Source organism: Thermobia domestica, chromosome 2 (genome assembly GCF_964235325.1).
Source record: "Thermobia domestica chromosome 2, izTheDome1.hap1.1, whole genome shotgun sequence".
Lineage (NCBI taxonomy): Eukaryota > Metazoa > Arthropoda > Insecta > Zygentoma > Lepismatidae > Thermobia > Thermobia domestica.
The window spans coordinates 326,445,836-326,460,428 of NC_137455.1; the positions used below are offsets into that span (position 1 = coordinate 326,445,836).

Sequence of the window (14,593 nt, forward strand, 5' to 3'; positions counted from 1 at the left end):
CACGTCTCTATACATTCCCAGCATTATCTTCATGAACTTCATCAGTGTTCAGTTCTTCCCTTCTTATATTTCCATAACTTTCTCGAGCCACATATTTCCGTTTCTCACTTTCAGACTTATCATCCTGATGTCAGGCTACTTACATATCTGGAGAGCGCACGCAATGTAAGACTTTTTATAGTAAAATGTAAACAAAATTCAATTTACAAAGAATAATTTACAACATGACAGATCGTGTCTTGGAAAAATTTCGAACCTCATTTTCTTTAATGATTACACTTCTATCACACAACAACTCAATTGTTTGAAAACAGCAAAGACTATATACACATAATCGTCTCAAACGACTGACAGCTACTGAAATTGCACAACATTAAGGACCTCTTAGGTTGAGAAGAATGTGTAGCTTCTTGAGGAATAGAAGTAAGAGCTAACTCAACTAATGCGATGCTTCGTAAGCTGCACACTACCTATTTGTAATTTTTCAACTGCGTGAATAACGAAAGGTTGAGAAAAGCATTTAACTTAAGTTTTCTTTTTATAATTAAATATGGTTAGAATTCTGTACCTGTTGCTTGTAAGTTAAATATCATCCACGTAGATTTGTCTGAGATATTTGCCAATGTTCCACACTCTTCTTCAGGACTCAACCAAGCTTTAGGTTCTGTCTCACTGAAATCATTTTCTTCATCAGTTGTGTATGTCAAAGGAATCCACCATGTGTAACTACTATTATCACTAGAATTATTTTGTAGATTTTCATAAAGTAGAAATCTATTCTGAAATATATACATAAATAAGTTAGTTAATTTTTCATAATTAATATACATGTTTCTACTTTGTGAACTGAAATCAAGTATTTGAATGCAACATAATCTGAGTGAAATGAATGCTCATTGCATATATGAAGTTTTCAGATAGGCAATGCACAGCGTGGCCCAAGAATTACTTACCAATTTATATTGTAAACAATTGGATGAAAAGATTTCAAGTTCTCTTTTAGAATTAGTGGTGCAAAAGTTACGGAATAGTGCCGTTTGAGAACTACTGAAATGGCAAAAATGTCCCGTTTAAAACTTATTTTAGATATTCCAACTATTTGGGGTTGCTTTGAGAAATTGTTTCGTAAATGTAATGTCTTGTATTTACTTTGTAAAATTGTATTACATACTGCAATAAACATACTTTTAAATTTGGTAAATAGAATTTGCGTCACATTGTATTCTAGTGCGTATTGTTCACCTATCATAATAACTACTCAGAAACTTATGATATCATTTCCTTTGACAATCAGAATATATATATATATATATATATATATATATATATATATATATAAGTGTGTGTGTGTGAATGAATTATTAATTTTATTAATTTTAGAGGATCCTCATACTTAATATGGGTGGTATCTTGGTTTAAAAGTTCTTGAATCTTACGATATCATAAACAACTTCATAATATTGTAAAGATGTCTGTAAAATTGTCCACAATTAATCGACAACAATAGAAGAAGGTCTAGGAAAGCTGCAATACGATTAGTACTTTTTAAACATTCGTTGCGTAGAAATTGCGACATACAGGAATCCAAACATTGTATAATACATTACTTATGTGATAAAGATAAATTGTATGTTTGAAACCCTTAATGTTGTCGGTTGCATCATTAGATTTTTTTTTCATCAATGACATATGCTAGGGATGGCATTAGCATTTCATCTCATGTAAAACATTGTAGTCAGTAGAACACTAGCCTGCTGCTCGCACAGGAGGAAGGTTTACTCGATGATACTGTAACAAACTTCTATCATTCATGCCGAGAAGAAAGCCAAGCTAGCAATAGCCCATATCTACACTTCATTATCATTTAAGAGGGCTTCCAGTGAAGCCAGAGCAATTGCCTACTTACAACCCTTGTAGAATTATTTAACATAGCTAATAGTGAAAACAGCTTAAATTCTCGAAAAGGATGACTGATGTATTTCACAAATCGAAATTTCACTATTACCCATTCCACCTTCCACCAATTGCACTTTTACTTCAATTACCATTATGGAAAATATATAATCGTTTTGTGGAATTCAGTCAGAAATAATAGCATTCCCAGCCCTAGAAAACATTGTAAATCATGCTCGTAAATAACGCATTTCAGTTACCACTGGAAACGAATTTTGTGCAGAAGCACCCGCTTTGTAACATTTTACTGTACACATATAAAAATACAAGTTGTATACCTGACAAATATTTATCTCACTGCTACTGGTATCAACAACTATCTTTGGATATCCCATCTGAGTGGTCCATGTATCCATAATAGTTTTCACAGTTATATTTTGAGGTAAGACTCCATCTTCCTCAGCTTGAAGTGTCAAATGTTTCCACAGATCATCTTGTTCTGCATTGAAATATTGAAGGTCTTTTATATATGATATTAATCCTTGACGGAATGTATTTTCGGTTAAGAAGTGATTCAGCATACGTAACAAAAAGCAACCTTGAATGGAAAATGTAATGAATTAATATAGCAACATTAGTATATAGTTTGTAAACAATTGCTACATACTTTCCCGAATGCAAGGCAGTTTTGTTACTAGTAAAAAATGATCAAGCTTTATCTTCGACGAAAGCCAACTCAGTGTATGTAACTTATCTCCACAATTAAGAAGAAATTATCTGTTTCGAATAGGAAACATTCGGAGATTACATTTAGAAATAATAAGATATAATGAGATTGATATTTAAAAAGTATATTTCTATAAGATTGGTTCAGAGTAAGTGGCATGCGAATAAATAATTTCAAAATTCCTTAGATTATTTTTGAAAGTATTTCGAAAGTGATAATTCACAGTTATACTATTTAGTTCTTGCAAATCTTAATAGTCCTGATAAATCGTAATAGAGTAGATATACCCATGTTAATTTGACCACCTTATTCTTGCAATACACATATGAAGTTATAAATTGTTATGTACACCGTTTAGTGTCAATTAGACTACATAGCTATACGTAGGACAAGACTTTCAGTTTAAAGTAGGATCTTTACCACTTTAGTGCTTACGACTTTCTCTCACCGGGAAAAACTGAGACTTTCTGCGTTAAAGCACACGCTCTAGCCTCTGCAGTATTGTGGTATGCCTAGTATCAAGGATGATAAAGATTATGAATTATGTTTTCTCTAATAACGAATCTAGTATTCCTACATCCTAATACATTCGGAACTTTTAGAATTGCCTTTTTTAGACTCTAGACACAAAACATTCTACAGAAGAGGGAATGAAAGGCTGCATGCAAACAAGTCATGAATGGCCCAGAAAATTATATGAAACAATAAAATAATTGTCAATCTGAAAAATAACGCTGCTTTCATAGGAACAGTAAAAGGGGCAAACCTTCCCAGTGGACCACATTTCATTTATAGATAATTTATATCTTGAATTTTATATTCTCTTCTACAACATTTGTGTATTTCTAATTAATGATGAATTTTTGTGTATGTAGTACGTAACTCTACGTAGCTTGTAACCATGTTGTATATATGACTGAAGAATATGTTAAATAGCACAAAAATGATAGGTAACTAATAAGTAGTTAATATAACATTGACATGGGCTTCAGCCAGGGCCGTAACTTCTGCGGGGCCAGGGGCAACTGCCTGCAGGGAAGCTCCTGCCTTTCCAGGGGGGATCTTAAGACAAAATTTTCTTACTCCATATACGATACGAACATGAAATTATAAATGAAGCATCAAATAGGCACACTACATTACATAAAAAAAACAGCACACAAGAGGTCAATAAAACAAAAATGAATCGTGGACCAATTTTAGTAAAAAAAATTCTAGTATTAGGGGGTCTAGAAAAAATATTTATTCGTATGGCTTTGAGGTTTGTTAATATTATCCCGTTAATTAATTTGTCATGTATTGAACGGCCTCAGTGGTGTAACCAACGGCCCAGCAGACCTTGCCATTCTTGAGGACCTATAGGATCCGGGGCTCATAAAAAGTAAGAGAAAGATGGAAAGTGGAAGCCAAGAATTAGAAAACAAATTTTCTAGTGGGCCCAAATACTTAATGCTTGCCCTTCAGAAAAAATCAAAGTTACGGAGTTGGCTTCAGTATTTGTCAAAAATAAACAAAATATGTATTTATTAACACTAATACTAGGAACAATGCGCACAAACACAAGAAATCTAGCATAAGAGTCTTGTATTCTTTTTCGGGATTCTGTACAAGGAACTGTTTCTAACAGTAATACGTATCATATGTTACTCCTGTTGAAAGTATGATTTTTAGTTAACAATTGTTAACATCACTATACATAAACATTAGGAAATGTAGCACCTCCCAAGTGCTTAATGTATTTCAATTTCCTATAATTTTGTATCGTACAGAGATATTTCAGTGAAATAAAATGTGTATTAGACAGCATTTTTTCATTAAGTCGTACCTACCACAACTGAATGTTTCTCAACGCTATTGCCATACCTTCAACTCGACATTATTGATGCATTCATTTAATTTTTCTCTGAAACCTAATAGTATGTTAGGGCGCTACTCATTTCAAATCGTGGGTGAACGGTGGTTCAGTGGTTGAGTGCTTACCTGTGGTGCGTGGGGTCTCTGGTTCGAACCATGGTCAAGTAAGGTTGTGGTGGACAACATCGTATTCATGGGTTTTCTCAGGTTTTCCCATTTCCTGCAACTTTTTCATTCCACCAATTCCATCATCATTTACTTGCTTTCATCACCGTTTCACTTACCCTAAAAGATATAAACGTGGGACGTCAAATAGAAAGATTTCATTGCAAATCCTGTTTTCTCTGACTGAGGAATCGTCTTTCCTAACATAGAAGTTTGCCTGATTTTCGAACGTGATATTTGGCTTCTGAATCTACGCCATCCGCACATAAATCGTTTGCATAGTGTTATAAACTAAATATTTGAAGACTGCTGTGCAATACGAACATTATTTCGCTTAAATATCGCTGTTGGGTAGGAAGTTACAATGTACTCAAATGTGGCTATTCTGAAAACTTTTATAGCTAATTTGTGACGAAGTAATTGTAGAGCTGTGCATTTCGTTAACTTTCTCTTTTCACATTTGTTTGACACTTAACATTGGGTAAAAGTCTAAAATGAAACCCACGTATACTACATATTACAGTGTATTTGTATTTATCTGAGGATAAAATTATATGTTATACCTTTTTCATAAGTTATTGAATCGAATACTTGACCAATCTCATCTGGGTGTTCAATAGGAATAGATACTGGATGCGAACTTTCGAAGGAATCCAAAGCAAAGATACTTCTTCTCAAATCGAAAGCTTCTATACTTTCCAGCTTCCATTGAGGTTCCACCTATGATAAATAGTGAAATGTGTGCAATATAATCAATCTTTTGGTTGAGAACACAATAACCAGAAATTCTTGGCAATATAGAAATTTATTAGCCAGGACTACCTTGTGTTGAGACGCGGTGGATCAGTGGCACAGCACTCAACTCCGGTGTGTGGGATCCTTAGTTCGATAATGTTAGTATGTGTATAATCGGAAAAGACATTTATGTGAAAAATTTCATGTGAAAAGAGCAGTAAATAAGAACAATAAAACAGAAATAAAACTTTCTTGTCCATTTAGCAACATTTTGTTTTACTCATTCTAATTTTCGTACTTCGAATTTTTTCCCTATGACATTTATCATAAATATACATTTCCAAATGATACACATAACATCAGTATTAAAGGTACCCTGCAAAATCATTATTATATTATATTGTTAAAAGAAGACAGCTATAGATTTGCTACAAAAAGTTTTTACATGAGTGTACATTCACCTAGAGGCCATACCGCTTAACATATCACAACCAAAATTTTAAATTTAAGATTTTCATGTAATCCTCCACAGGCGGTTCGAATTTCTTTCCTATCTCTAAGATAAGGCATAAAATAAATATCGATTTTATTAACATTTTATAAATCAATTTCCGTAACAACTCCATACGGTGATACAAGTCATTTCTTGGGGAAAACAAGAAGAAATTGTTTATGGGTTTTATTTCGTATAAGTTTCTCAAAAATGCCTCATTTGATTTTCTTAATATCTCACAAATAAATATTTCATCAGTAATTTGCCAATATAATTCGTTTGTACTGAAAATATCTCCGAGGAGTAGTTTTCTCAAAAACGGCTCATGTTATTTTATTCACATTTTACAAGTAACCACTTCAGATTTCATATAAATATTTTCATTTTTACTTCATTAATAACTCTATAATATTGTATAAATTATTCTTTGCGAAAAAGAAATCAGAAGGGTCAGGTTTCTTTTGGGGATGAGTTTACTTTTATACTACTTTCTGAAAAAGACACAAAGTTTAGTGCAGTGATCTGACGTCATTCAAACTATTATCAATTATTAGAATAAGATGCTTTTATCAATCACACATATATTCTCTAGACTCTTTGAAAAATATGAGATATCATTTTTCAATATATTTCTTAAACCTTATGTTCGTAGTTTGTCGTAAGTAATGAAAGACAGAAGCTGACCTATAATTACAAATTGCATTTCTATTTGCATCTTACATGCTACTGTTTCTCATAATCTCACTGATACAACTATGACTTAATTGCTGAATCAGAATATTATATACTGTTGAAAAATTAGCCAAGAGAAGAGTAGCAGCAGGGGACTGTACGAACCATTATTATTATTAAGTATTCTACCTTTCAGTAGGTCCTAGGACAAAAGAGTTGTTTTTTTGAATTTTAGATTTAGGCCTAGAAAGGTTTCTTCTATGTTTCTCGATTCTCACCGTTCTCTTTTAACTCTCAATATTTACTTCTGTTTCTAAAATCATCGTTCAGCTGTGTGCTTCTTCCTATTCCTCGCTTGCCGTCCATCTTTCCTACTATGGCCGTATGAAGAAGACAATTTCTTCGCAAGATTAGTCAAAGCGAATTGGCCTTCCTATGAAGTGTCCTCTTCTCTCCTATCCGTTTTAAAATATCTTAATTTGTTGCTCTCTCGGTCCATTTTATCTTCTCTATCTCCCTCCAACACCATATTCGGAAGCTCTCTAAATATTTCTTCTCTAATTTCCGTAATGTACAAGTCTCTGAACCGTACATTCAATTGTTCTAGATATAGCACTTGACTTACATCTTTCTAAGTTCAATATTGAACCTGCTAGATAAGAGTGAACTTTTCTTGTTGAATATATCTTATTGAATGAAGCATATGTTAGATAATATGATAATTACTTGAGTGTTTCCTCAACAGTGTCAAGTTTAGGGTTTTACTCTTAGCATCCTTTTCATTCTACGTCCGTCTACTTTAAACAAGGTTTACCAACTTACTGTATCCACGTTCTACACGTATTATCTAAAAAGATTTTCAGGTGTTAATTTGCGTCCTGTCCATATTCTTTTCCCATCCCTCTTTGTAACTTTATAATACAACTTATACAACTTCTATCATTTACATAGAACAAATGTTAGGCTACACGAGGATATATTACTGATAACATAAACGTAACAATGTTAGGATGAGGCCCACGACCAGCCACATAAGTTTGGGAAAATGGCCATAAAAGTGTCGGGGAGTGCACATGTCATTAAACATTTTGAACCGATTTACATCAATAATTACTTAGATATTATGTAACCATAATTATAATTATATAGTTTTGTTTAAATAATAATAATAATAATAATAATAATAATAATAATAATAATAATAATAATAATAATAAAGGATATTTAAAATATGTTTAATAGCCCGTACAAAAACTAATACTACTGTTATGTGTAGATTCCTGAGAGACATCCTAATATGAGGTTCCGTTTACTTAAGTATGTTGTGAGTTATTAAACATTTTAGTAGCGTAATATCAATTTTCTTTATCAACCTTTTTAAGTTCATTCACCTCAAATTATCAATAAACTTTTTTATCCCTCAACTGAGCAAGATAAATGTAGGGTGGACTCCTAATACTACTCTTACTAATTTGTCGTTTGCAAAATTCTGTATATTAAATTATACTAAATAAGCAAAATACTTTTTAGTATTAAAACCTATTTAATTAGTAATATCTAAGAAATCTATTTAAAATACATATTGAAAGAGAACTGCAATAATGATGTTGACCACCAATAACGTAGCCTTACTTCTTGGGGTAGTAGACAAGTTCGAAAAACACTCTTCGAAACTCTAGAGAATTTTAGAAAATCCATTAGTTTACAATTCAGTCTGGATAGGTTAAACACTGTGGCCTCTAGATGAGAATATATGCATCAAGAAGAACGAATGAATGAATACACACTCACAACTAGACACATATAAATCACTTCTTCTGCACACTGGTCACGAATTGTGTAAATTCTTTGATATTTTGTACTCGATTGTTTTCACGAGTTCCTTATTTTCTCTGCTACTGGTACTCGAACTTAGCATACAGATACATAAATTAGCATTTAAAAGAATAATGTTGGGCGTACAAAGGGTATGAGGAAACTCGACTGAAATTGATCTTTTAAAAAGTAATGAGAATACGGAGTTGTATAAGTTTCTTTAAATTCAGCATTGTTACTCATATCAACGTCCAAAACTTTAATGCTTTAGAACTACTTTTTGCTAGAGTAACAAATTTCTTCCAATTTGCAGATGTTCGAAAGTAGCACTGATTAAAGCTTAAATTCTATCATATCCATTCTACTAATATATATCAGTTGAAAAAGAAAACTTAACACAAACACTGTTTTGAAAAATATGTATGTTGTCTCTGTTTCTTCTCATTGACTTCTCAGTTTAATTCTCACGTATTTGCTTCTAGGTCTCTCCTCAGACATACTAAGAACATCTCTACTTCAGTCAAAGTTCACAGGTTTTCTAACTTCTATTGTATCTTTCCCAATTGTGTATCCATATCTATTTAGCGTGATATTGCTTAATACAATTACCATCATTCCATTGCCTACATTTTTAATGGTATCGTGGAGAAATTACCAAGCAATGAGTGTTGCTGGAAAGACGTGATCCCTGTATGTCTATCATTTGTCTCTAGTTGTTATGTACATTTCTTCATCTCGTACTTTTTTAAAGTTATTAAAATGAATTTAAAACAAACCATCGTTTTAAAAATATTTAACTTGAATTGTTTTATACAGCATATAGTGATCCACTCTGGTCTAAAGGGGTAACGAAAATTTAGGTGGGCCTGGCTCCCTCAGCAATACCAGGGTTCTGTCTGAAAGCACATAACTGAGAGAAATAATATTTGCTAGCATATGATGATTTCAGTGCGCATAGAAATTAAATTCATTTTTGGTGGTTATTTTTTGAAAATATTTACTCTTTAATATGTTTATATAAAGCTCCTTTCGATATTAAATATCCATGTCCAGATACTGTAAATGACTTTTAAAATAAGAAAATGTGTAAACTTTCTCACGTAATTAACCGTTTCGTAGAAACTCTACGTCATCCTTTTTTACAACTTTGGAAATTTGACTTGATTCCCCAATGCATTGAACAATTCTTATGATTACATACTTACGTGAGGAACACCAAGAAAAATTGCTATATACGTTGCAAACCCTTCTTTAATCCAGAGATCTGTCCACCATTTCATGGTTACAAGGTTTCCAAACCACATATGAGCCAATTCGTGAGCTATTGTCTCTGCAACGTTTCGTCTTTGGCTAAGAGTATCACTTTCCGGATCATGAAGAAGGCTTGATTCCCTATTCATATTTTACAAAAAAGGAAATTGATTTGAAACTTCGTAACTTAAATTACTGTACCTTTTGTATAAAACATATTTAGATTATAATAAGAAGTCCATCAACATATTTTAAATCGGAACTACGATTACATTTCTTTCCACGTTTACAGATCACCTTATTTTTTTATTATTATTTGTGGTTGTACGTTTGTTGCTGATTCTGAGAATGACGTTATAGTTCTTTCTTCATCACACTACAATTTCTTAGAGTTGTGTATTTGTTACGTTATTTTCAAGTATCTGTTTTAGATAAATATATGATTCAAATAATGTAATTTGTTTACTTGGGATTATTATAAATTGCATATACAAGTTTATATGATATTTATCAGACTTTCATTTAATCAAATTTAAAAAGGTTTTAAAATGTTTTAGAATTTCATTAAATTCTATAAGTTACTTTCCTTTGGTTTCCGCTACTCTTTCGGATACCTAACAATTATATATTCCAGTAGGTTTTAGAATAATAATTCTTTGCTTATTATTATAACGTATTTAAGTTACTCATTAAGCTATATTTTACATGATCTCAAGTGATTAGAAATTATTATTCATATGTGATAAGTTTAAACTACTTTGTGTGCTACAATGTTTCGAGTTCTTCAGACGTTATTTTTTTATTCTTAAAGAAATTTAAGAATATGCATATATTTTTCGTAAATAACGTCTGACGTCCCAAATATAGCTAAATATTTTCTCAGACTATTATCATCTTACTTAGGTGATAATTTGGAAGTTCATTACCATTACCAAGTTTGATAGCATTTTCATTCAACTGTCTAAAAATGTTTTGAGTTTTTTTTTGTTCAAAGCAAATTGTTTAGATGACTTTCATAAGGATGTATAAGAATAATCCTCCAAAACAAGATGGTTAAACATTTTATTGCGATGCAACCCAAAACCAAATCATAAGTACACTATTGTTTTCACACTGGATTAAAGATATCTTATTTTTATAATAATTCTATTACTTTTGTTTAAGCGGACAGATAATTCTGTCTACAAAATACATAAAGTATGTGTGATTATTTCAATAATTCATATATCTATTATAATTAGTATATGCAAGTCAATGAGTTTTACATCCTCGTTTCAAAATAAAAATGGTGGCTTTAAAATAAATTGTATGGGTAGGCAGTTGATCCACTTTTAACAAATTAAGGTATGTTCAGCAAACTCAAGATATTACCTTTTCTTAAAGGGTACAAAATATAAAATACCAAAAAGTCTTCGGTATGAGAGGCTTATTTAAAAAAATATAACACTTTTAAAAGATTTTAGAAAGTTGCTGATAAAATAAGTCGAGGTTGTAAGTAACATTGTTACCTTATTCCATCATAATAAGACAATTTACCATTCATATGAAGGAAAGTTAATCTGAATTACATGTAATGAATATCAGATCCTTACAGTAGTGGAAGTTAAATGAAAAGACCAAATTTCAGAAAAGTATTTAGAAATGCTTTCTCGCCCTAGGTTAAACGTTGTTCTATTATTATTGCATTTTAATGTCAAACCTAAAAGAAAAGTAGTATGGGGAGGCTTATTGGTTTAATAGTCTTATTATTATTCTCTCCTTTCTCAAACTTGTAACAAATAATATTATCAAATGGTATTAAAAGATAAGAATCAATTTTCTTGTTATTTAGTATTATTTGTTTGGTCTTCTTATATGATTACTTTAGGTCTAAAATAATCAACAGTTTTGTGATTCAACTACATGACACACAATCATCAAATAACCACGAATAATATACTCAAAATTGTTTAATATTGAATGAATCAACCTTTTGTCGCATTAGAAATTACGATAATGAAAAGTACTCTATCTCAAGTTCTTACCTGTAGGTGATTAGTCCCCAGTTCTCCATCGCACCGGAACTGAAATCTGGAATGGCTATCATATCTAATTTAGGTAGTGGATATGAGAAATTAAAATATTCCTCAAAATACTGTAAAATCTTAGGTCCAACTTCCACGGCATATTTAGTATATTTAATGGCGTCCTTTCGTGCCCACACTTTGAACGGTACTCTACTATCTTTAGATTCTATATATGCAAAATCACACACTGCAAATGCTACCAAGTATGTTGACATGGGAACGGTTTCTTCAAAGTGATCCCAATACCATCCTGGTCTGTCTTTTCTTGAAAGGAAAAATAAGATAAGTGTAATTCCTTCAGGTCATTTTTGATCAACTAATTGTATTTAAAATTCTCCATTATATACTGCATGCCAGTACTATCAAAATATGTGCTACTATAAATACAGCGAATAATGAACCACGTAACTATTATAATTATACCCACTTTGCGTGCAAAATGTAGAACATTATATTTTACTTTAAGTAGGTTGCACATACAGTGATGTCCATGATCTACTTTTGTAAAACAAAATAATATATTGCAAATAGAAACATATTTTTCATGACTCAAAGAATACCGTTTCAATTTGCTCTCCTTTCGTTTCTCCACTCGGATTTCTTATTCCGAAATACGTTTTACCCGTTTTCTATTCAGAATATCTTTCAGATATTCAATACTAAATTTCTTGTTCACTATAGTCAACATTGCAAAACTATTTTCCTACGGAAAAATATAACCTTGTTTTCCAGAATCTAGAGTCCAAATATATAAGGTTAGTTTCTTAGGTCTCAACGATTTGACTGGAAGGGGAATCTATGGAAACATAACATACGGGTTTTGTTTCGCAAAACTAATAGTCTTGTAATATGTTCTTTAGAAGTCTTTAAATGAGTTCGCTCGTGGTTAATCCACAAGCATATGCGTCTTTGTCGTGGTCGACTCGGGTTCGATTCCCAGCTGGAGCTCATGTGGTTTGGATTCCTTGTTAAACTGTAAGTCCACGTCTCATATCCCCTCGCTACTTAAAGGGACGCTAGAGCTAAATCAAATAAAAAAAATCAATATTAAAATCAAAGAAATCGTCAAATATCGTGAAATAGAAATACTAGAATAACAATAGAATCTACTTATAAATACTATTGCTGATACCGACAATTTGTCATGATTTTAGAAATTATAATATTGAAAATATTTGATTTTAAAAAGTTTTACAAGACAGTAGTTTTCAGAAATAGGTTCCTGGACGGTGCCGCCAAACAAATATACAAGTGGCATGTTAAAATCGATCATTAGAGATTACAAAATAGAAAATAAACTTAAAACCTTGGATACTGCAAGATTCAAGTCTGTACAAGCTACTCTACTCAGAAAGAACAGTTATAGAGAACACGAAAAAGTTTTAGAGTCATGTGCTTTAGGTCTAGTGAATAATGTAAGGATAAAAGTACTGATGTTCACCTTAACATAGATTCGAATCCTGTCTACAGTGATTTTAATATAAATAATTTATTTTTACTGACAAAGAACATTTATGTATGACTAAGAAGTTTATAAATGTGTAACATAATTCTAATAAAACACTCTTATTTTTCATGTATACTCGAATTTCTTTCTCAGTTGACGTACTGCGATCATGCCGAAGTTAAGGGAGACAGTGATGATGTGATGGATGAATGATGCAATATCGAACGTAGGTGGATATGAAAGAACTTCGGGGAAACATACGCAAAGTTGTTAGTCCGTCACAAAGCCCGTTTGGTGAGAGCTGGTACTCAACAAGGGACACCACGCCGGAAGTAAATACTAACACTCAGCCATCGCTTCTCTATATTCAAACAAAAGCAATATGGATAAATGTTTATTAAAGAAACTAATCCTTCAATATTTTGCGCGAGGGAAATGATTGTCAAGATAATAAATAGTCGTTAAATTGTACCACTACTACCAGGAGTCTTCCTTCCCCCATAGAAAGAAGAAAGGTGTAATAAATACAAAATCGTAAATTTGAATAGTGTGGAAATTGCCTTTAATCTTGAGATTCGGAAATTCGAAAAACTTGAATCACTCGGTGGCAAATGAATACTGTAGTAAGGAAAGCAGCAGCTGTTCGTCATCTTGCGTCACACTCATTCCTTAATAATCAACAAGATGGAATAAATTACTCACAAATTATTTCACAACGATGCTTCATGGTGTATAAATACTTGGCCTGTACATTATGCGAATTTAATATTCGGAATATCGGAATTTAATTTTCTGATTTTCTACACTAACAACCAAGACAGTATTGTATATCTTTTTAACCAATTGGTTTCACTTTCAAATGCAATACAGGAACGCATATTACTACATAATACATAATGCTGTATTACATTATATCGTCCCTTTCGAGACAAAGGGGCGTATCTCATTTTCTCAGTTTTTCGAGGAGACTTTTTCTTATTGTTAATCTCTAGTAGTCTTTGATTTCCTTCGTTCAGGTATATAACATACAAAATCAAATTAAATTTCAACAGAACACAATTGAATAAATTATGATAATATCTTTAAACTTGTCTCCTGGAGAAGTTGTAAAAATGAGATACGCCCCTTTGTCTCGAGAGGGATGATATAATTAGTTATGTATCTTTGTTTGTTTTTCGCATTTTCAAATGTGCGTGCGCATATCTCGTTTGCTAATGCATTCGTTTCAACGCCTAATTATTGTCATTAGTGATTACACAACAAACTGTTCTTGTTCGTTTTCAAGCATTGATTTCGGTTATCAGCTACAATTTCTTCTTCTCTTGGTGAGGTGCGCAGAGAAATATTATTTGTTACGTCGGCAAAGTAATCTATTTCATAATATGATAAAGATAGATCAAGTTCTTGTACTAATCTCACTCATCTAATCTTCATACTCTTCTAATCTTCATAATCATCACCATCAGCTGCTGCTC

At 32.0% G+C, this 14,593-nt stretch overlaps 1 protein-coding gene across 1 annotated transcript in view; it reads right to left on the reverse strand.

Moving 5' to 3' along the window:
• Nucleotides 1-554: 554 nt before the first annotated feature.
• Nucleotides 555-14,593, reverse strand: part of LOC145679511 (aminopeptidase N-like) — a 46,793-nt gene continuing 32,754 nt past the window's right edge. The window contains exons 4-8 of the mRNA XM_081750090.1: nucleotides 11,630-11,935; nucleotides 9,560-9,746; nucleotides 5,203-5,359; nucleotides 2,232-2,491; nucleotides 555-779 (exon numbers count right to left, since the gene is read on the reverse strand). Coding sequence (XP_081606216.1) covers nucleotides 555-779; nucleotides 2,232-2,491; nucleotides 5,203-5,359; nucleotides 9,560-9,746; nucleotides 11,630-11,935 — 1,135 coding nt within the window. The remainder of the gene's footprint in view (nucleotides 780-2,231; nucleotides 2,492-5,202; nucleotides 5,360-9,559; nucleotides 9,747-11,629; nucleotides 11,936-14,593) is intronic.